General features: G+C 36.8%; 1 protein-coding gene across 2 annotated transcripts in view; it reads left to right on the top strand.

The window, feature by feature from the left end:
- The window catches only part of COMMD10 (COMM domain containing 10), a 180,048-nt gene extending 157,379 nt beyond the window's left edge, over positions 1–22,669 (top strand). For both annotated transcript variants that reach the window (XM_082620615.1, XM_082620616.1), the window contains exons 6-7: positions 15,874–15,933; positions 16,652–22,669. In XM_082620615.1, the coding sequence (XP_082476741.1) occupies positions 15,874–15,933; positions 16,652–16,690 (99 nt within the window). In that variant the 3' untranslated portion in view covers positions 16,691–22,669. The remainder of the gene's footprint in view (positions 1–15,873; positions 15,934–16,651) is intronic.
- Positions 22,670–23,771: the final 1,102 nt, after the last annotated feature.

Here is a 23,771-nt window from a genome sequence, read left to right as displayed (position 1 = left end):
TAGCAAAATCTGTGGATGCTCAAATCCAACAGTCTGCCCTCAGTACCCGTGGATTCCACATCTGTGGTTGGCTGAACCCACGGATGAGGAACCTGCAGATACGAAACCTTCTGATCGAGAGGGCTGACTATATTTATTAAAAAAATCCATGTATAAGTGGACCCGCTCAGTTCAAACCCTAGTCATTGAAGGGTCAACTACTGTATTAACGTATGTAAATGTATATGGAAAGGCCCTCTCTGACAACCCATAGGTATGAAAACACTTAGCTTTCAGAATCGTAACCCACATTTAGCTTAGATCTAAAGGATGTTACATCTTTTCTGGAAAGTAATTTATTTAGGCAACATTTATATAACTCTTTGTATTTAATTATTAATCTACTACTTGCTCATTTAAAATGTTACATTTAAGAGAGATTTTGTTTATGGTTTTCCCTGCTCAGTATTTTCCATGCAGCTTTATTTTCCACTTGATTTGAAAAGCCAAAAAAGATTCTATTCAATTTACTAAGCATTTATTAAATATTTGTTATGTTCAAGGCCATGGGCTAGGTGCATGTGGAGCATAAAAAATGATGACTATGATGATGATGACAAGGATTGTAAACACTTGCAATCATTGATTACTTACTGAATACCAGGTCAGGCAGCTGGCCTAAATGCTTCTACACATAATACCTATTTAATCCTCCTGTCCCTGTCAGGTAGGTGCTATTATTATCCCCATGTTACAAATGAGGAAACTGAGGCATAGAACATTTCATAATTTGTTCATGACAGTGACTTGTGAAGATGGGTTTAAAAAACAAGCAGTTTGACACTCAAGATCCTACCATAAAGAAGCTTGCGTCCTACTAGAAAAATGATGGTATATTCACAAGGAAAATGCAGTACAAGGTAGAATATGTTAAATGCCTCACTACTAGCTGAAGTGTGGGAGATATTGGAGCTCAGAAGGAGACATGCATTTCTTTGGGGAGATGGGGGAAGGCCTCATGGAAGAGGTGCCTCAGCTGAGCCCTGAAGAATGGCAGGGTTTTGCCATGTGTAAGTTAGAAGAGTACATTCCCATTGAAGGGGGAAGTGGGAATAAAGGCATTGTTTTGAGAAAATACAGAAGTGTTCAAGGGTAGTAATAAGCAAATTTGTATAGCATCCTTCTAGAGGTAGCAGGGAGAAGATAATTCAACTTGCATTGTAGAAGGATTAAAGTGGCAACCTGGGGAATTTAAACTTCTGCCAGTAATGAAGAATCTTTGAAGGATCTAAACTCTAGAAAAAGAAGTTCATGATCAGAATTGGATGGACTGAAGGGGGAAGAGAAGAACGGCCATGAGACTTTTTAAAACTTGGGCAGAGAGCATATTTAGTAATTGCATCAGATATTTAAAATATATTTTACTCTGTAACTAATGAAAACTAGGATGGCTGAAGTTAATTTGAATACATGGAAAAGAAAAATCTTCGTGCTTACACAGACCCTTAAATATGCCTAGGTTTTCATTTAAACTTGAAAACTCAATTTTCTGGTATTATTATAGATTCAAATTATAGATTATTTAAAAATGGAATTGTTATATTTTCTTTTTTAACTATAGGAGACTGTTTCAATGGAAAGGGATTATCCAAAATGGAATCTGGGCAAGGTTTAACATCTCTTTCTTATCAATATGTTATAAAATATTTTATAGATTTTAATGTTTTACATCTAATCTTAGAAGATATCCTCTTAAGCTGAAGTAATAGGTCTGAGTTGATGCAACAGAAATAAATCTGTTGATACCTTCTAAAGAACTCCTCCTATTATTCTTTCATTTAAATCTCTTTCCATAACCTGACAATATTTAAAGTACAACATTAAAGAGAGTTGCACTCAAAACGCAATTTCATTTTTAGTCATGTGAATGGTTACATGTGAATACCTTACTTCATAGCACTGAAATAGTATTCTCTGAACATAGTATTTCTAGAGGAAAGATTTCCTATCATGGCTGCCAGGGGAAAGCTGATACACTTGGAGAAATTTTGGGCCACTCACCAAACCTGTGATTTCCTAACCCAGTTTGTCAACCAAGTTATACTGAGGTCATTATGCAGGCTGTGATTTCTCCTTAATGATTTTCATATTTTACTTCATAGGTTATGTTGACCTTTGGATTTCAGGCAATAAATAAAATTTTAAAATCTTAGTTTAAGTTAGAAAAAATTTAGTTATTCTGTACCATATTTGTTTTTACAACTTTATTGGAGTATAATTGCTTCACTGTACCATATTTTTGTCCAGTATCTTTTTTCAGGCATTTTCAAGTTCATGATTTTTATATAATAAAGTGATATATTTTTAATTTTAGATTTGTCCCTTGTCCTTTTCTAAAAACAACTCTAAATATACTGATTCTTTTTGGTTATTTTAGCCTCTTCCTAATAATCACCTCCCTCCCAACTTTCCATGCATGTGCTATGTACGGAGAATGATTTTTTTTTTTTTTTTTTTTTTTGGTACGCGGGCCTCTCACTGCTGTGGCCTCTCCCGCTGCGGAGCACAGGCTCCGGACGCACAGGCCCAGCGGCCATGGCTCACGGGCCCAGCCGCTCCGCGGCACGTGGGATCCTCCCGGACCGGGGCACGAACCCGTGTCCCCTGCATCGGCAGGCGGACTCCCAACCACTGCGCCACCAGGGAAGCCCCCAGAGAATGATTTTTAACCATTATTTTGGTTCCTTAGATTGTAAGCCGTCTTAGCTTACATACATATAGGTTATTAAAGAAGACAATGGGCTCTCATGTCTTCTGATCTGTGCCTTGCCAGTCTTAGTTCTTTATCTTTTATTAGAGGAATAAGGGATAGACATGGGAGAAGTAGTGAATACTCTTTATCCCATTTCTGCATATTCAAATCCCATCTTCAAACACTAGGTCTAGTTTTACCTCTATTACAAATTTGAAATGAAAGTAAAAGAGATATTAGTTGCCATTTTTTCCCTTTATTTTCAACTTTCTAATCTAAGGTTAATAATTGGAGGGCATTTAAAAAGTCATTAATCTTGATGTAGTTAAGAATGATATTTGTACATTTTTAAGTCTTTTGTTTGTTGTTTCTCATTTCCTTCTTTGAATTTTTATTTCTAGTAAATCTTTATCCTTCTACTAAAGGGAAGGAGACAAGATGAGTGGTGGCAGACTTAACTGTATTCTTTATTTACTCTTTTTAAGGACAAAATGTTAACCTGAGTTATATCTGGGTATTGGGGTACATGCGTGTCAGCTCTGTTAGTCTTTGTAAATTTTTAATATTTTAAATATTTCATAATTAAAAAGGAAAAGGTAGACTGGGAGAGGTTTATGGAAAGCTTGGACTAATAGCCAAAAGAGGTAGAACTTCAATTGTTGGTAATGGGGGAGATACTATTTTTAGTAGAAAAGCAACGTGATGAAAGTGGCACTTTAAAAAACTGAATTTGGCATCTGTATTTAGAAGAATCTAGAGAATAATGAGACTGAAGAAAAGAAATTTAGGCAAATTCAGCATTCTAATTTTTGAGGAATTTGTGCTTAGGCCAGGGGGAATAGGAAGGAAAGGGCAAGAGATGCTGCTTTGTTTAATAGTTTTGGTAAGCATTCCCAAATGAAAGCGTAGGTGTATTACTAATGCTGCATAATGCATTTCGTGTGCTTGAGAGCCTATCTCAGATCTAGTTCCTGCTGCATAAATACTAGTGCTCTCCATGAACTAGGCTAACATTTCAAACTAAGACCAAACCGAGAGCATGACCAGTAATATGGTTCTTACTCCCAAGCCACCCACGTGGAAGATCATTTTTTAAGAAGGGCGTCAGTTAGCTCTATTACCAATAATACTGTTTTCCAATTAGTCTGGCCCATCTAGAAGTAGCCTTTGTCTATTTGGAAGAGGTCTGATTTGCGACATAGTCATTGGCTGCTTCTACAGGTTTCCACAGACTTTTATTTTAAGCCAGTATCTTCATAAATGGCTAAAAGAGAAACCTTTAAACCATTATTTCACCCCACTTTAAATAACATTGCTCCACACAAACACCCTGTATTTTTACAAAATGATTAACTTTTTCCAACTCCGTGACACAACTGAGTAGTTTTTTCACAACTATTTTGGGTAAATCCCACCAACCTGATCAATTTTATATTTGTTAACTCAGATGTGACTTGAAAGCAAAAATTACTTGTAATCACTTTGGGGTTACACAGATTTAACCTGTTCTTAAATTAAGTTGTATTCCAGTCATCTGTGGAATAATCTATGTCTTAATTCCCTGTTACCTTTATCTGATTTTAAAGCAGCCCTATGTGACCTAGAATCAAAGAGTGATGTTTGATGGATACTTTTACCATTCTGTCATTTTTTTCCCATCCAGGTTAGGAAATGTATTGGAAACCCTTGTTTATTTTCTAGCAATGTAAAATGCTATAAATTCTATAAAGCAATTTCAAGTTCAAAATTATTATTGACAACTTTTTTTTTTTTTTTTTTTTTTTTTTTTTTTTTTTTTCCGTACGCGGGCCTCTCACTGTTGTGGCCTCTCCCGTTGCGGAGCACAGGCTCCGGATGCGCAGGCTCAGCGGCCATGGCTCACGGGCCCAGCCGCTCCGCGGCATATGGGATCCTCCCAGACCGGGGCACGAACCCGTATCCCCTGCATCGGCAGGCGGACTCTCAACCACTGCGCCACCAGGGAGGCCCTGACAACTTTTTAATAGGTTATTTAAAGATTTGTTTTATTAACTTGGCCTAGGTCACAAAACTCATTAATATTAATGACTAGGCTAGAGAGGCTTGTAGCCTCTCTAATCATCAACAGAAACAAAACGTTAAACCAAATTGTGTAGCTTTATTATGTTATGAGTCATTCTAGGCAAAGACCACATATAATAAGCAAGAGCTGAACAGTCCAGTTTTAATGTTTCTGATTCAAACCTTTGGCTTTTTATTACTCTTTGAAGAGGAACTAGAGTTTTAAAATTGACACGCAAACAATTTTTTATGGACTTCGTATGAATATATAATTCATTAAAATAAAACACTTGGAGCTAATCATTCAAAAAAGTATTTTTTATTAATAAACTTCAGAAAAAAGATAAAGCTTGAGGCACAATTTACTTTTTTAAAAATACCAATTTTAAAATCACATTTTTCTTCTCTTAAAGAAGTTTGCATGATATAAGGCCTTACTATCGTTTGAAAATTTATATAAATGTGAGCTGCTAAGTGAGGTATTCTATTTATTCCAAAGATCTAACAGCCTCTGCAGCTGTCTCTAGGCCTTTCCTATAAAACAGCAGTGCATCAAATGATAGTGAAGAGGGCCTGAAATTTCCACCTTGACATGAGTATTTATGCTGTATTCAAGACAGCTGATTTTACTTACTTCCACTTACATATAAACAGCAGGTCCTTTTAAACTGGTAGTAGTGAACATAATGTGCAATATGAATGCTTATTAGGTCACTTTAGTTAAGTAGAACTAATAATTTGTGATGTTTGTGTACAGTAGGGGTTGGCAAACATTTTTTCTGCAAAGGGCCAAATAGTAAATATTTTTTAAAAGCTTCCAGGCTGTGCAACTCCACTATTGTAACACAAAAGCAACCACAGACAGTACATAAACAAATGAGTGTGTCTGTGTTCCAGTAAACCTTTATTTATGAACACGGACAGCAAGCCAGGTTTAGCCTGTGGACTGTAGTTCACCAACCCCTGGTCTACATTCATTTGAATTCCTCACTTTCTACTCACCTTTTTAATCTACCGGTATTGGCTTCTCCCTACCAACCCACCAAAATTACTGCTGCCATTGTCAGTGGCATTCTCCTTGTCATCTAAAATAAAAACTTACCAGTCCTTTTCTCAGTTGGTTTTGGGGAGCCTTGACACTTGAATCACACCTTCCTTCTTAAAACTCTTTCTTTCGGGTCTGTGATAGCACTTGTATAGTTTTTATCCAACCTCTCCAGGCATTCCTCAGGTTTTGTTTTTGCAAAGCTCCACTTTTTTTATAGCCTATTTCTTAAATATCAGTGTGCATTAGGGATCCATTTAAATTTTATATTGTTTCCAGAATAGGCAAATCTATAGGCACAGAGAGTAGGTTGCTGGTTGGGACAAGGAGTTAGGAGGGTTGGTGGATGATAGTGAAAGAGCATACAGTTTCTTTTTGGGGTGATGAAAATGCTCTAAAATTAATTGTGGTGATAGTTGCACAATTCTGTGAATATACTCAAAACCATTGAACTATACACTTTAAATGGGTGAATTGTATGGTGTATGATCATCCTCATAAGGCTGTTAAAAAAGTGTAAGTTAAATTCTCCAATGTCAGTATTTTTCCTAAATTAAAAATCCAACCTACATTCCACCCTTTACTCAAGTACCATAGTACAGACTGAACTATCTCCCAGTGCTGTTCTGAATTCATAGTAGCATGACCCAGACACTACGTTTTAAATGTAAAATGAAAATCTTATTTATAAGCTCCAGATATATTCAGAATTATAGAAAAATATCAACTTGTTAGAACCATTTGTTTTTTAGAATATGCATTATTAGTTCATTTGATGATTCCAAGAGGAATTTGCAAATTATAATCAGGTAACTAGGTTAGCAGGGAACTAACGTGGATGGAGAAAATGAGCTCAATCTTCATCTGTCACCATTACAAGTTAAAAATTTGTAATGGAACAACATGATTACAAGTTAACAATTTCTTCTAGATGGTTACTGCCTTAAATTAACCCATAATCAAATTAGTATTATAGCTGCCTGTCTTTAGGATTTTGGGTCCATGTGTGTTGAGGGTGAAATAGGGAGTTCCCTATTATTATATTGCAGGTTAACAGTGGATTTTCAGATGCCGCTTACATGATAAATTCAGTGCCCTCCAGAACATGGAGCAAATGTTGAACTTACCCTTTTTATTTTGCAGAAACAGAGCTTCCAGTTAGCTGATAAGAAGTGTAAATTGTAACTAAATTGTGAAATTAATACTCATTTAGGTGCACATATTCGTTCTCTTTTCCTTGAAGACTGACCTGAGAGCACAATATGGAAAAAAATTAAACTGACTTATGTTTTTAATTGGTTTTTTCTTAACACTGCGAATTACATTAGGCTGTTTAGTTTAGGATGCAAAGTACATAGTGGCTCTTGAAAGTACACACACACCATCCAAATTTCTATGAATTTACCATGAGTACAGTAATGTGATTTTATGAACAAAGGAGAAACCCAAACTTGGACACTGAGCTCATAGTCTTTAAAACTACGCATTGAAAACAGAGTATGATTTCAATTTGCTATCTGTAGTTTACCCGGAATCCCTCAGCTGGGATACTAACACATGTTTTGAGAAGTTAAGTAATGCAGCTATTCCTAAATCTGTAATGATAATGCTTCAGTAATCAGATAAGTATTTATAGTTAGAATGAAGTATAATTTTCAGAAAAAGATAGCATCACTTATAATATTTATACAGGAAAAAACTCCATTTTTTTGCTGTCAGTGCTCTTCTTAACATAATTTCTTACTATATTTAAGGAGCTTCATGTAATCATATTCAAAACCTCTTATCTTGCTGATTATATTCAGCAACCATAGCTAAATATTTCAGTACCAAAGCTGAAAATCATAATGACATATCAGCATACACATAATAAATTATAGTTAATGAATACTATAGAAGGTGCATTTTGATTGGCTCCAAGTTTGTGATCTGCTCATGCATAGCACACTGTTAATTTTTAAAAGGACAGAAAATATGGTGATGATATGACTGCCAAGCACATTGTTTTGTCTACGCAAGAATAAAGTAATATTTTAGCCAGAATGAAAAGAGCGTACACAGATAACAGAGTAAATGTTCTAACAGCTGAAGTATATATCCCAGATTAAACATATAGTGACAATACTTCATACACACGTTTACACAATTTTTATATTGAATAAAGATTTCTGGCCAAAAGTGGTTTATTGTTATGTTGACAGCCACAACTACTCTATTTTTAGCTAAGTATGTACAACACCCCGAATCTTCAGCTTTCACCAGTTTGAGGCAGGCACCTTCAAGTATGAGAAGCCATTTTTCAAGCTAACTAGAGAATCAGTACTTAGAGTTTAATTTTTGTTCTATTTAGCCTACATATTTACTGAGTAATAAGCAAGAGTTATAAGACCTGTAAAACTACTGTCAGCATTGGGGCAAATGCTATAGAATACTTTGAAAACATTGTCATCAGACAAAATCCATTTATTCTGATACTTTCCATATATAATATTTTTCCCCCAGTGGGGTGAGAGGGAACATATTTAAATTTACTTCTTAAAGTTAAGCTCAATAACCACATATTTTTATTAAGTACTATGATCAAGTACCATACTAGGCTATTAGACTACAATAAAGAAAATAAAGGCTAGCCCCTCCCTTGAAGAGCCTACCATCAGTGGAACAAATGTAAGTAATTCCATACAGTATAATAGGGAAAAGAAAAGAGAGAGGTATGCAGCGGGTGCCGCAGTGGCAACTGAGCTGAGCATTGAAGGATCTAGCCAAATGGAATAGCTGGTATATGCGCATGTGTGTATGTCCATGCACACACAAGAGCAGTTGGGAGCGTTACTGGGAGAAGACAGGGAGCAGCACGAACAAAAACCTCAAGTATGCAGAATGCTACTGGTACTGCTGGTGCATGCAGCACATTAGGAGACGAGGCCATAGGTGGAGTCATGGGCCAGGTATTGGAAGCCTTGAGTGCCATGTTAATGAGCTAGAAATTTGCTTTTGCTGTTTATGTACTGCCTGTATTGTTAAACAGATAAACGTTTTGTCAAACTGTACTTTTCAAAGATTGAAAAAAGACAAGTTATAATTTGGTTGATCTGACCCCGGGGAAATGCCTTTTGTGGCTTGTATTTGTTGCAGTCGTCTTTTTATAACGTCTATCAAACTTTGACATAAGCTCAGGGTTTTCAATTTGCCCACTGCCCTCCTCAAACAGCAGGGCCAATGCCTGTGAGGTTTTGGAGCCTGCTAGGCTAGACAATGTTTTAATGAAGAGCTTTTGGAATCATAGGGCTTGAGGGAGCAACAGAAATCAGCTCCATATTCAGGTGAAAGTAGTAATTTTCTTGCTCCGTTTCTCTGTATGATGTAGTATATTCATTGGGCTAACAGTTTTGTTTATATATTTGGAATTAGAATTTTAAACATGGCAATCGTATTATGTTAACCTTTGTGAAATTTTCACAGTAGCTTTTTTTAAAAAAATTAATGTAACTGAGACAAAGAGAGTTGCTTATATTTTTTTCTGAAAATTTTTGAGAAATTTAAGACCTTAACCTGACATTTTACATCTTTTATTTGGCATCTCATCAGCCATATTTATCAAACTATTTACCCTCAGCAAAGCTTTTATGTATTTCTGTGTATAATGAGTTAGAGAAAGGGAAGCAATTGTGCAAATTTATGGGAAGAAATTTTTTTCTATAAATTAGCTTGATATGCAGGTGAAAGTGTTGTTTTATCTTGAGTTACCATAATAATGCAGTAGAAAGAACAATGACTAGTTCCACTGCTGTATACTTTATATGAGTTAGTTCATCTTTGTAAGACTAGTTTTCTCATCGGTTAAGTAAGACGGTTGAACTATGTTATTGCTAAAGCTCTTTCTTACTGGCATTTTGTGGTCCTCTAACTCCCTCAGTTCCCCAGTTTACTTTGCTTATAGAGGTGTGCCTTTCAACATCCTTGAGTCATAGAATTGAAAAGAACCTTGGGAGATTGTGTAGTCCAACTGCCTCGCAGAAAAATGGAAATTTGCTCTTTCCCTCTACCTAGAATGTTTTGCTTGCACCTTCTCAAGCTAGCATCCTCTGAATCAGAGCTGGTTGTAACCCCTTTTGTTGCTAGGATTAATTCCATTGATCTGACAATAGGCAGAGAATCCCTTCTTTCTCACTGTTCCATGTACATTCTTCTTATAGTTGGAAGCTTAGCTGTAAAGGACAACCTGCCTACCTAGAAAAGGATCTTTCTTTGGTCAAGAGTGTATGGCTAATTCATCTCTGTATCAGTACTGTTTAGATGTTTATTGAATAACTGAATGTTATTGGGTGGCAGAAATGGTTAATGTTCATGTACATGAGTAGAGTTTCACTAACTATTCAATAATAGTGAAGATAGTCAACAAATAATAATAGAAATACTGGAATATTTTTACAATGATCTGTAACTGTATATAGGTACAGTTGTAGATAATATAATTTATAGATGTATTGATTTAATAAATGGTGCCTAATGATTTCTGTTTTATAAACCCATTCAGTAGAACTTGAAATATTATTTAAATTTTGTATCTATCCTTCATTTCTGTAAGTGAAAAGGAGAAACCTTCCTCTCTAAGTCCCTAGCAAATTATTTTTAGATTTAACCAGATTTAACCAGGATTCTTTTACTGGAATCCTCTACTCCTGATTTTCTAGATGAAAAGATAATTGTATGATTTCTAATTCTAATATCCTACTTAATTTTAAAGGCTAAGCAATGTAAATTTGGTTTAATTCTTATCTATTTATATCTATGTTATTTAGAGGTTATTTCTGCTTCGATAATTTGTGATGAGGTTAATACATTTCTCTCTTGGAAAATGTATATGTGTTCCTAATTTCTAACTAATGGGAAAGCAGATGATATTTTTACTGTCAGCTTTCATCAAGTTAGACCTCTCTGAAGACCTTACTAAATTCTATTTCCATGGGAATTTTGCTAATGGGTATTTGCAACATTATCCAGGTGCTCGCAGACAGGATTACAAATTAAAAATAAAAGAAATGAGTGAACAAATACATCTTTCTTCTCTTTTAAGAAATTGGCAGAATGATAATCTTTGGACTTTCATTTTCACTTGGCAGTGTTTTCAGATAGGGTGCAGAAAGTCTGTGTGGTATTAATGCATGTGACCAGCTTAGACAACATAAGTAATGAATTTCCTAAATGGGTTCTTGGTTGCAATCTTATATGTATAAGGCAGAAGAAAGAGAGTAAATCTTCTAGTCTGTGTATATTTAGTTCACAATATTAGTGAGTTTAATGGGTCTTACTGGAAAATGGAACATTGAAGGCAAGCCACCCAGTTTTATTGCCTGTGTGCCAACTTACTAAATTATTTTGATTCATGTCATAAATGCCATACATTTCCACATACCATGCAGAAAACATTTGTGGACCTGGTGATACTCATCATTTATGAAACACCTACTTACCCTAAATATTGGAGTTCCGCAGAGTTCTGTCTCAGGCTGCCCTCTCTTCTCATACTGCATTCTTCTCCTGGGCAGTCTCATTCAGTTTTAAATAGCAATATATCAGTAACTCCCAAATGTATATCTCTTATCTAATTTCCTTTTCTGTCTTTCCAGACTTATTTCACATATTTTCAGGGAAATATCACAGACATATCAAGCTAATTGTGTCTGAAAGTGCACTTTTGATTCTCTTTCTTCGCATCTACCTCCTCTAGTTTCCTATCTCAGTTGCATCCATCAGTTTCTCTTGCCAGAAACTCGAGAGTCATTCTTGACTCCACCTATTCCTTCACCTCCCCCTCCAACTCAAATCTTTCACTAAATGCTATCTCTTCTACCTCTTAAACCATTTTTCAAGTTTTTTCACTTTTCTCTATCACTGTTGCCATCACATTAGATCAGGTCACTATCTTTTGCCTAGACAAATGCAATATAGCCTCCTAACTGGTTTCTCCACATCTAGGTTGTCCAGCTCTAATCCATTTACAAATAAAACCCAAAGTGACTCATTAATATGTAAATACAATTACATCATTCTTAAAATTCTCCAGTGGCTTTCCGTTGCTCTTAAAGATCTTCTCTCCGTCCCAGAAGAGATGATGGGGCCTATTGTTCGTTGCTGGGACTGCCATAACTGTACCACAGACTGGGTGGCTTAAATGACAGAAATTTATTTCCTCAGTTCTGGAGGCTAGAAGTTTGAGATCAAGGTGTCATCAGGATTGGTTTCTTCTAAGGCCTCGCTTCTTGGCTTGTAGATGGCCATCTTTCTCCAGTGTCTTCATACAATCGTTCCTTTGTGTGTGTCTGTGTCTTAATCTCTTCTTATAAGGACAGTAGTCATACTGGATTAGGGCCCACCCACATAGGTTTGTCTTTTTATTGTTGAATTATAGGAGTACTTTATATATTCTGGGTGCTATACTCTTATTAGATAATGAGTCACAAATATCTTCTCCTATTCTGTGGGGTTTTTTTACTCCTTTACTTCTTGTAAATCTTAACTCAAATGTTATCAGCTCAGTGAGACCCTTTTTGACCATCTAACCTTGAATCTCCACCTACCTACCCCCAAACACACATTCCCTCCCCCTGCTTTATTTTTCTTTCTAGCATTTATCACCAACAAACATTTCTATATGTATGTTGTAAATTATGATGATGATTTTATTATTATTGTTATTATTGTCTTTATTACGCTTCTTGTTTATTGTCTGTTTTTTGCAACTAGAATATGGGGGATTTTGATTTCTATTGCTCATTGCTCTTTACGTAGCACCTAGAACAGGCCTGTAGGCCTTTAATAAAAGTTTATTGAATAAAAAGGAATGAATTTAACACATAACAGTGCCGGGTTTTTTTAATTGGGGAAATATAGCACACATACAGAAAAAGAGCACAGTAATTTGTCAAAAAAAAAGGGCACCCTTTTACCTACCACCAAGATCAAGAAATAAATTATTGCCTAATTTATAATAACAATAGTAAGAAATCAGAAGCCTCTCTTATGCCTCCTCCCAATTACTGCCTCCTTTCTGCAGTCACCCGGAGGTGATCAGTATTTTGGGATTTCTGGTAATATTTTTATTGCTTTACTTTATACTTTTACCACCTAAGCATTTGTCTCTAAAACCTTTTCTGTTGTTTTTTTAAATATTCATATGCATGAAATTAATCATACATGTTGTTCTGTGCCCCCCGCCCCGACGTTCAACTTTATTTTGTTAGTCATGCATGATATATTGTATTTGGCTATAGTTTATTTTCATGTCTGTATAACATTCCATTGTATTACTATACTACAACTTACTTATATATTCTTCTGTTGAAAGAAATTTTGGTTACTTTCATTTTTAGCTTTTTTTTTTTTTTTTTTTTTTTGCAGTACGTGGGCCTCTCATTATTGCGGCCTCTCCCGTTGCGGAGCGCAGGCTCCGGACGCGCAGGCTCAGCGGCCATGGCTCACGGGCCCAGCCGCTCCGCGGCATGTGGTATCCTCCTGGACTGGGGCACGAACCTGTGTCCCCGGCATCGGCAGGCGGACTCTCAACCACTGCGCCACCAGGGAAGCCCCCATTTTTAGCTCTTTTTTTTTTTGCGGTACGCAGACCTCTCACTGTTGTGGCCTCTCCTGCTGCGGAGCACAGGCTCCGGACGCGCAGGCCCAGCGGCCATGGCTCACGGGCCCAGCTGCTCTGCAGCATGCGGAATCTTCCCGGACCGGGGCACGAACCCGTGTCCCCTGCATCGGCAGGCGGACTCTCAACCACTGCACCACCAGGGAAGCCCCCCCCTTTCCTTTTTATCCTACACACCTAAGCTCCATCCTTACTTCCCTAAACCTAAAAAACAACTGTCACTGGCCACCCCTTAGGTAAACATAGATTCTCAAAATTTAGGATAAGCTCTCTACACATAGACATGAAACACTTAAAACCACTCTGACACTCTTTCATATTCTCATGGTCTTCTCTAAGTCATTCTGAGTTGAATGGGAAATGATAATGATAATAGCTACCAGTTATTGTGTCAAACATTAGAAATTTTATATCAGGTATCAGTTTTTTTCCTTCGTGGGGCTAAGTATTTCAGTCAAGTAAGACACTAAATTTAGTTGACCTTTGAACAACACAGGCTTGAACTGCACAGGTCAATTTATACTTGGATTTTTGTCAATAAATACTGTGGCCCTACTTCATCCACGGTTGTTTGAATCTACGAATTCGGAACCACAGATCCGGAGGGGCATTTATGGGACTTCATCCAGAAAATTCAGTATCCACAGTGGGTCCTGGAACCAGTCTCCCGCAGATACTGAGGGATTACTATTATGGATGGATGGATAGGTGTGTGTGTGTAAAATAAACATATCCATATGTATGCACACACTCATGCACACACACACATTATTTTAGCTATTATTTTAAGAAGTATTTTTTTAAAGTTACCTTCTTTCCCTTTCCTCAGTGTAACATTTTAGAAAACACTACCCTGAAAGAAAGCAAAGCAAAGCAAAATACAGGAAACAAGAGGCTAGCTTGGCTGCTACCTCTAGGGGTACATCAAATGAGCTGTTCACATACTGATTCAGTCTTCAGTCTCTCCTAACTTTCGGCTGGGAAGGGGGTGGTAAAGAAATGAACTTGCTTTGCTTTTCCCTAGGGTAAACCTAGGCTTATCATTCCCCTTTAACTGCTGGAAGGAAATATAGCACTGCTAGATAATGCCGATTCAGCCTTTGAAGGTTTCAGGATATGTGCCAGTTAACCAACTGATGCTTCTAATATGATTTGAAAAATTCATAGTTTTTTTTATCATTCGTAAAGGATAAGGCTTTAAAGCTGGTGTGCTTCTTCATTCATTTTAAAACTTACATGGGTGTATAAGAGAAAACAAAGAAAGGAATTTGAGACTATGTGCTTAGGCTTCATGGAAAGGGAGGTGCCATTTCTGAGCAGAGCCCCACTGACTCTCCTAAGATTAGGAGAAAACTTGTTTTGAAAATGTTGGCTTTGTGAATGGAAATGGAATCATTAAAACAAAGAAAACAAAGAAAAAAGTGAGCATAGAACCTGAGAAATAGAATTAATACAGTGTTGGAAATGACCATAGGCAATTAAGTGCATGAATCAATGTGTTGCAACAGTTTTCCACTTCTTCAATTCATGGTGCCTGTTGTATGTCACGTGAGCATGACAGTATGGTCAGAGCGGGTGACACATTCTTGGTATTCTCTCCCCATTAACTTTCACTTCCCAAAGGTACGTTGAGTAAAATAAACACGTTTGAACAATTTTCAGAAACAGTGTTTCCTCAGTTTACAAAATCAACCAAAAGCGGATTGGGGTGGGTTGGGTTAATGTCACACTTTACTGCACTATCATGCATACGTACACAATATTACTTAGCATCTGTAGCAACCATAAAGATTTCTCTATTGCATGTGAGGTGAAAGGAAGGAGCAGGTTTAAGTCCCAGCTTTGAAGATGTTGTGTTAATTGTTAACTTGTGCTGAGTCTGTACATTACAAAAGGTAACAATCTCACCATGTTAAGATCATAACTGTTAGATTAATGCTTGGAGGCAGCAGCTGTGCTGACGTGAGGCATTAATGGCTGGATGAGTTCAATCAGATATGCTGCCTCCAGTGTCTTTGTGTAATGGTATTTACTAGATTTCAAATGGACTGCTGAGAAAGATGAAATATAATCTCATGTATTATCTCTGCCTTGAAAAAATACATAATGAAATTGTTCTCTTGTTGGAATATATTTTATTAACCTTTGTGGAGTCAGCTTAAAGAACAGATACCCCTATAGAGTTGAAACCTTTTGCTAAAGTGGAGTGTTATTAAATGTATTTTTGAGTTCTTGGAACAATGGGGTTGAGTAGAGGAGGTAAGTTTGGTTTGTTTGTTTTTTGTAAACCACTCAGAATAATATGGCATATTCTGAGGCTAGCTGGAGAGAGAAAAAAATGCAATGTAGATTGTACACAACTAAATTATTTTCTTTCTTTCTTCCTTTCTTTTTTCTTTACAGAGCCTGAAGAAAGTTCTTGTGGAATTCAGTCACAAGGAATTGTTTGATTTCTATAACAAGGTCTGTATTTTTAAAATAATTTCTGATAATGTGGGGTTTTTCACAATGTTTCCTCTACTTTATGAATTCTTATTTTTAAATGCCCATTACAGAGTTGAGTTCTTTAAACTTCCCTTATAAACATCTTATGTTTCACAGTAGGAAGCATTGCCAAGATGAAGAGACTCTGACAAACTAAATCAGGAAGAGAATGGATATGGTTTTAATTAAAGCAGTAGGATTGTTGTTTTAATGTAAAGCATTAAATAATAAACTGTGTGGTATTTAGCCACACTGGCACTTTAGAGATAGGTAATGTTAAATATTTTAATTTCTGGGCCCAAGGGAAAAGGCAGATACCAGGCCTTTAAAGATTTATCTTTGAGGATATTTCGTGTTTCTTTGTAAATACTGATTTTGCAATCCAGGAAAATGCACTGCCCCCTCTACCACCCTCCCCCCTTTAAAAATCTAAAATGAAAGAGCTGGGTGCATTTTAAACAGTAGTATTTAGAAATCCTCTTTTACAAATTTGAAAACAGCAAGCTTGAATTCTAATATCCACATAAAAAGAAAACTTTTCTAAGTGGTATATTTATTGCTTATGTGAGTGCATTTAAAATACATAGTTACCAGTTACATTCTTTTCTTTCATTTGCATGTTTCTAAACAGCACTTCATATGAATTTCTCTCCCTTCACCAACTTTCTCTTTTTATTTTTTTTGTCTTTGTAAATAGCTAGAGACCATACAAGCACAGCTGGATTCCCTTACATGATGTTCTCAAAGGCTGGTTTCTCTATCACACTCCTGCCACCTCATTGTTTTGCATTGAAGATAAACTGCCAGGTTGTGTTTTCTGAAGGATTCATTAGCTTTCTTCTTGTAAATTATACGGTTTATTGCTTCTTATACAAATAACAGCCAAGGAAGATCATTGTTTTGAGTACTGAAGTTCTAATATACATTCTCCAGTTCTGTGAGCCAACAGCAAGCAATTGTTAAGAACATTCTTGGTTTTTGTGTGGGTTTTTTTTTTTTTTTTTTTTGCGGTATGCGGGCCTCTCACTGTTGTGGCCTCTCCCGTTGCGGAGCACAGGCTCCAGACGCGCAGGCTAAGCGGCCATGGCTCACGGGCCCAGCCGCTCCGCAGCATGTGGGATCTTCCCGGACCGGGCACGAACCCATGTCCCCTGCATCGGCAGGCGGACTCTCAACCACTGCGCTACCAGGGAAGCCCACATTTTTGTTTTAAGGGGAACAAAAGTGAATATCATATTGTTTTTACTGTCCTATTTTTGCTTTATTGCCTGACCTGTTTATTTTTTACATACTTGATGATACTTCTGTGTATCAAGAAGGGTCCATGGATACAAAGTGTAATATGTACCTTAGAACACAGAACTTCTTTAATTACATTAATAAAAATAAGAAAGTAGCCACATTCAATTAAATACATTATGGCCTTTGTTTCCTTTAATATAATGAGTGTATTTTGCTTGGGAAATAATATAGGAAAGAAATTTTACTAGTATTTTACTAGTACTAGTACTAGTACATCAGCCAACTCCAGTATGAGCATCTCTGTGCACTTTAATTGTTTCTCTGAGTTTAATGATTTACTAACAGTTCAGGTTTTTGTGTGGTTTTTTTTGTACTGAAAATTAATAATGATTCATTTCAAGGTGTGGGAGACAGATTCAGATCATGAATAAAAATAGTTGTAATGAGTGCTAAATGATTATCCTTAAAATTTTAAAACAGAATGTAAAACAAATTTTATGTTCTCTTTTTGTAAATATGTTAATTTCAGCCAAGAAGATTTTTATGTCTTAGAATTAGTTGAACTGAAGTGCACAGTATTTTATGCTACGGATCTATATAAATGTGAGTATGGTTGCCTGCAGAAAATAATATCAGTTGAATTTTTTATGAATGAAATGTCTGCACTATATTATTTCCAGCGAGAAAGACAGAGAGTGAGGGAGGAAAGGAGAGAAAGGGAGAGGGGAGGGGGGAAGAAAATGAGAGAGAGAACAGAGAGAGACAGAGAGAGATTCAAATATGACTTCACATGAAAGACTTTGATTTCAGAAATATCCTATAGTTAAACAGAACCACTGGATTTAAATCACATTCTTTACATGAGGTATCTGAATAATATGAATGTTAAATGTCTCCCAAATAAATGTTCAGTATATGGAACTTATGCCCTTACTTATTTATATGTGTGCTTGTATGTTGTTGCTTAGAAGGATTAGGTGTTTGGATTATTTCAGAATGTAAATATTATAGTGGCTGTCCATACTTGGTTGATTTGAAAAGTTTTTAAACTCAAACTTCGATTGATAGGATATCTAGAAGACGTGTTTATAATATAATGGGATTTGTTTCTATATGTAGCTTGTGGGATCTATCTTATATTTTTACACTCTGTTCTGCTGGTCCCCAGAGGAAAGTACCTGACTACTGTAAACATTTTGGTAAATATTCTTTCAGACTTCTTATGTACAAATAAACATACATCATTTCAAGTTGAATTTGTTGGGCCTTCCCAACAGTGACCATATGAATAGGTAGAAGTTTTCATTGGTTTGATGCCAACTTAACTCCCAGTGTAGGTATCTAAGTTAAATGTGACACTTCATAATGAAATTTCCTATTTGTAGCTTAAAATAGTGGTAAATAGTTTTCTCTCCATCAATCTAGTTCAGGAAAGTCTGACCAAAGGCATTGAAGGAAGGACAAGTAAGTAGTAGGTCTAATTCTAACTAAGAACATAATTATTCCTGAAATATATTTAATTCCAGATAATTGTATTTCTTAAGCTACCACCATTGTTACGATACACAAGTAAAAGAAGATATCATTCCCAAAGATTATTAAGGTGTGTGTTACATTTTCATAGAAATAAGGTGGGTGGAGCCATAAGTGGGAACTGAAACCTACTGTCTTAGCAAATAAACATGTTTTGTATGAGTGCTTGTCATGAGGATTGAATAAAAATATAAATTACTTGTTAGAAAGGAGTACTACAAATAATATTTGCAATTCTCCAATTATAAAATATGATTATTTTTAAGTAGGAAACACCAAAAAAGTCATAAAGGAGTAACCTAAAATCATGGACTCTCAACATCCAGAAACAGCCGTTAATGACATTTTGGTAGATTTTATTGAAGGTTTTTTTTTTTTTTCTATTCATATATCTTTCTCTACTATCTTTAAGTAGTCCTTCATTTGAATGAGTTACACTTTATTTATTCAATCTGTTGTTGGACATTTAGATTATTTCTAGTTTCTTAAAATACTAAAGAACTCAACTGGTAAAGATCATTATAAATAAACCCTAAACCACATTTCTCATTACTTTATTAATACAGGTTCCCAGAAGTAGGATTATTATGCCAAAAGTATGAAGATTTATTTTCTGTTTTTACTTTTTTTTTTTTTTTTTTGTGGTATGCAGGCCTCTCACTGTTGTGGCCTCTCCCGTTGCGGAGCACAGGCTCCGGATGCGCAGGCTCAGCGACCATGGGTCACAGGACTAGCCACTCTGCGGCATGTGGGATCTTCCCGGACCGGGGCACAAACCCATGTTCCCTGCATCGGCAGGCGGACTCTCAACCACTGCGCCACCAGGGAAGCCCTGTGTTTTTACTTTTACTGGGATTTTATTATAAATATAAAATTGCCTATATTTTTTAAAAAGTGTTTTTAAAAAAGTCTATTTTGCTCTCTTACTCCCTAGAAATACCTACCTAACTAGTTAGAAGCATTTGGTTTATCTTTTCAGGTATCTCATGCAAATTCAAATACACACACATCCCTCTTTGTATATGTTTTTATTTATTTACTTTTATTTATTTATTTTTTATTTTGGTTGCTCTGGGTCTTAGTTGGGGCAGGCAGACTCCTTAGTTGCAGCATATGGCCTCCTTAGTTGTGGCTAGTGGGCTCCTTAGTTGTGGCTGGTGGGCTCCTTAGTTGTAGCATGTGAAGTCTTAGTTGCAGCATGCACGTGGGATCTAGATCCCTGACCAGGGATTGAACCCGGGCCCCCTGCATTGGGAGTGCAGAGTCTTAACCACTGTGCCACCAGGGCAGTCCCTATTTACATTTATTTTAAGGCCATTTTTGTATATTGATAAATTGTTTTCTTAAAGGTTCATAACAGTTTATACTCTTACCAACAATAAATGAGAACTCACCTGCCTCAAGCCAACTTCATTACCCTCTTCCTCCTACTGTACATTTTATTCTCAACATTTTTTAAAATCTAGGAATGGGTTTGGGAAGAGTGTAGAGTGAGAGTGGGTTGGAGATTGAAGCATCACTAATTACTTGGGATATGTTATGTTGATAATTCCAGAGGGATAGAAGAGAAAAATTTCTTCTAAAGTCAGCAAATGTGAAAAACAGTTGCACAGTGTTTAAGCGTAAAAGCACTGAAGTCAGACATTTACTTCCTCAACAAATATTCAGTGACTGCCTATGGTGCCAGGAACTGTGTGTATGCTAGACATTATGTTAACAGTGATGAGCAAAATTAATATAGTTCCTGGCGTCTTGAAGTGTAATGTGTTAGACAGTTAAAAAACAAGCAAAATGTAACAACCTAATTGGGAAAAGAATTTGAAAAAGAATAGATACATGTATATGTATAACTGAATCACTTTGTTGTACACCCGAAACTAATACAACATTGTTAATCAACTATACTCCAACATAAAATGAAAAGTTAGGGGCTTCCCTGGTGGTGGAGTGGTTAAGAATCTGCCTGCCAATGCAAGGGACACAGGTTCAAGCCCTGGTCCGGGAAGATCCCACATGTCACGAAGCAACTAAGCCCGTGCGCCACAACTACTGAGCTTGTGCTCTAGGGCCCGCGAGCCACAACTGCTGAGCCCACGTGCCACAACTGCTGAAGCCTGCGTGCCTAGAGGCCATGCTCTGCAACAAGAGAAGCCACCGCAATGAGAGGCCCGCGCACCACAACGAAGAGTAACCCCTGCTCGCCGCAACTAGAGAAAGCCCATGCGCAGCAACGAGGACCCAATGCAGCCAAAAGTAAATAAAGTAAAATTTTTTAAAAATGAAAAGTAAAAGAAAAACAAGCAAAATATAATAAATTGTGAATAAGTATGGGATGAAAAATAATTGGATTCTCTTAAGAGAAAATCAAAGATAGGACGAAACTTGGATGGTGCATCAAGGAAAGACTCTCTGAGGAAGTGAGATTTGGGCTGAGTCCTGTAAGATGAGTTAGAATGAGGCAATGGCAGAATACAGTGAAAAGCATTCTAGATAGAATGGCCAGTGCAGAATCTCAGAGATTGGAAAAGGCTTAGCGCGTTTTAGGAACCAAAGATCAGTGTGGCTAGAGTGTCATGAACAAGGGAATAGTGGAGTGCTTTTCAATTAGAGAGGTAGCCTGTCACTTCTACCACCTAAATATCTTGCAAATATATCTCTAGGATACTACCTTTTCCAAGCTACCATCATCTTTGCCCTGGACTACCTTGCTTCCTCTAGCCCCACTTCAGTCCAGTCTCCACACAGAGCTAATATTTTTAAAACATTAATCATATTAATTACACTACCTCCCTGCTTTAAACCCTTCAAAGACTTCCCATTACGCTTCAAATAAAATTTAAGTGTCTGGACCCTCAGGAAAGACTAAGAGTCATATACTAGTTCTGCTGCTTTTTGTGTTGCTTAATTCGCTAAAGCTCAGTTTCCTCATCTTTGTGGTGGGAATAATAATAATCTAAATTACATGGGAGTGTTATGAAGGTTAAATGAGGTCATTCATGTTAAACATTTAGCATAATTTCTGATTTGCAATAATCATGTAAGTGTTAGCTGTCATTTTCATAATCACTAAGAAAATGACCAGGTTTTCTGTTGAAATTATTCAAGGTAAGGTTTGAATTGAACTAAAATCGGAGAAAGCTTGCTATGAAGCCCCTTCACTTTGAATTTAGTTAGAGTTCCAATAACAACTCTATTTTATGATAAATAAATTCGAGCATAATGCTCATCTATCCCATTCTTAATTTTTCATTAACAAGGTAATAGGTGTATTATGGGATAGGACCAGAATCTGAAATGCATTTTTTCTATGACTGTGTTTCTACAAAGCTCCTCTGGCTCTGAGGATTCTTTTTCTCTAACTCTATTCAATTAATTTTTATCTTTTCTTACCTTAAACAATGGGTTCTACACCTTATTTATTATGCCAGGGGTCTGTAAACTATGGCCTGTGGGCCTAATCCAGCCCACCAGTTGTTTTCATAAAGTTTTATTGGAACACAGCTCTGATGGACAGACTCCCAATCATCTGTCAAAGGTAATGGAATGTCACTCCCGTGACTTACATTATGTGAAATTCTGTCATGCTACCAAACTCACTCTAGAGACTTTCTCCCCTCTTGGCTTTGAAGAAGCAAGCTGCCATGTTGTAAGAGGGCCTGTGGACAGAACCACAAGACAAGGAACTACGGGTGGCCTGTAGGTGCTGAGGGCAACCAGTAGCCACCAGGAAGCTGAGGCCCTAAGCGCTCTGCCCTACAGCCACAAGGAGATAGATGTGGAAACAACTTGTGTGAGTTTGGAAGTGGATTCTTTCCCAGTCAAGCCTCCAGAAGAGAACACACTCCAACTGACTGTGACTGCAGCCTTGTGAGATCCTACGTGAAGACCCAGACTCCTGACCCATGGTAATTGTGAGATAATAAATGTGTGTTGATTTGAACTTCTGATGTTAGAGTCATTTGTTATGTTTTGATAGATAACTAAAACAACAGCCATGTTCTTTCGCTTACTTATAGTCATACAGTCTACGGCTGCTTTTGCACCACAACAGTAGTTGCAAAAGAGAGCATATACCCAGGAAGCCTAAAATATTTACTACCTGGCTCTTTACATGAAACGTTTGCAGACCCATTCCTTATACCGTGCTGCTCTAGGGCACCTCTAGAGGAATATAGTAGTTGGTAGATACATAAATCCATAAGACAGGTGTGGTATATATTTCTGTAGCATCACCTTTATTCTAATTTTTGCCAGCCACATGGCCATCCAACTGGAAATTATATTTTTCCATGCTCTGTAGCTACTGCAGCCATATGACTAAGTCTCACCAGTGAAATATGAGTGAAAATTATATTCATCTTCACTTTTCTTTGCCCTTTCTATGACTGAAACATAGATTTGAAGCTAAGTTAGGTTTGACTGAGCAGATAAGGATAATGCCTTAAGGGGTAGAGAGCAACAAGATGGAAGGAAGCTGGGTCCTTGATTATCCTCATGGAGCAGTACTGCTGATACACCCTTGGCAAGCTGCTGCCTCCAGACCCTTACATGAGAAATAAAACATCTTGTTTAATGACTATATTTGGTATCTTTTTAATATAGCAGCATAGCCTATAGCCTAACTAATATGGGGGGTAACATTTTAATTAGCCAGTAATTTAGAGCATGTATATTTTTAAAGAGAGATGAATATTTTACAGCATATAGTTGGAAATACATATAAAAGTCAAAGAGAAAATGGGAAACTTCAAAAAAAAAAAAAAAAAAACACTGTGCTTGCAGGCTGTGACTTCAGGCTAAACTCTCAGAGCTACTGAGAGGATATATGAATCCCCACCCCCAGTGTTGCTACTTGGAAGGGAAAGTTTAAGAAACCATAGGTGTATGTTGTAAATTTCCCCCAACATCTTTACATACTGTCTTTTCCACTGTTGAGGATAAGGGCCAGGATATTTCTGACTTGTTCAGGCTCATTAGTCAGAAGCTGCTCGGGAATTAGAATTTAAGTTTCAAATGAATCAATTTTGCTTCTCTAAAACTTT

The sequence above is a fragment of the Mesoplodon mirus genome (genome assembly GCF_964341445.2).
Source record: "Mesoplodon mirus genome assembly, chromosome: 5".
Lineage (NCBI taxonomy): Eukaryota > Metazoa > Chordata > Mammalia > Artiodactyla > Ziphiidae > Mesoplodon > Mesoplodon mirus.
The sequence above is the reverse complement of the archived record's forward strand: the minus strand, read 5'-3'. Positions and strand labels throughout refer to the sequence as shown.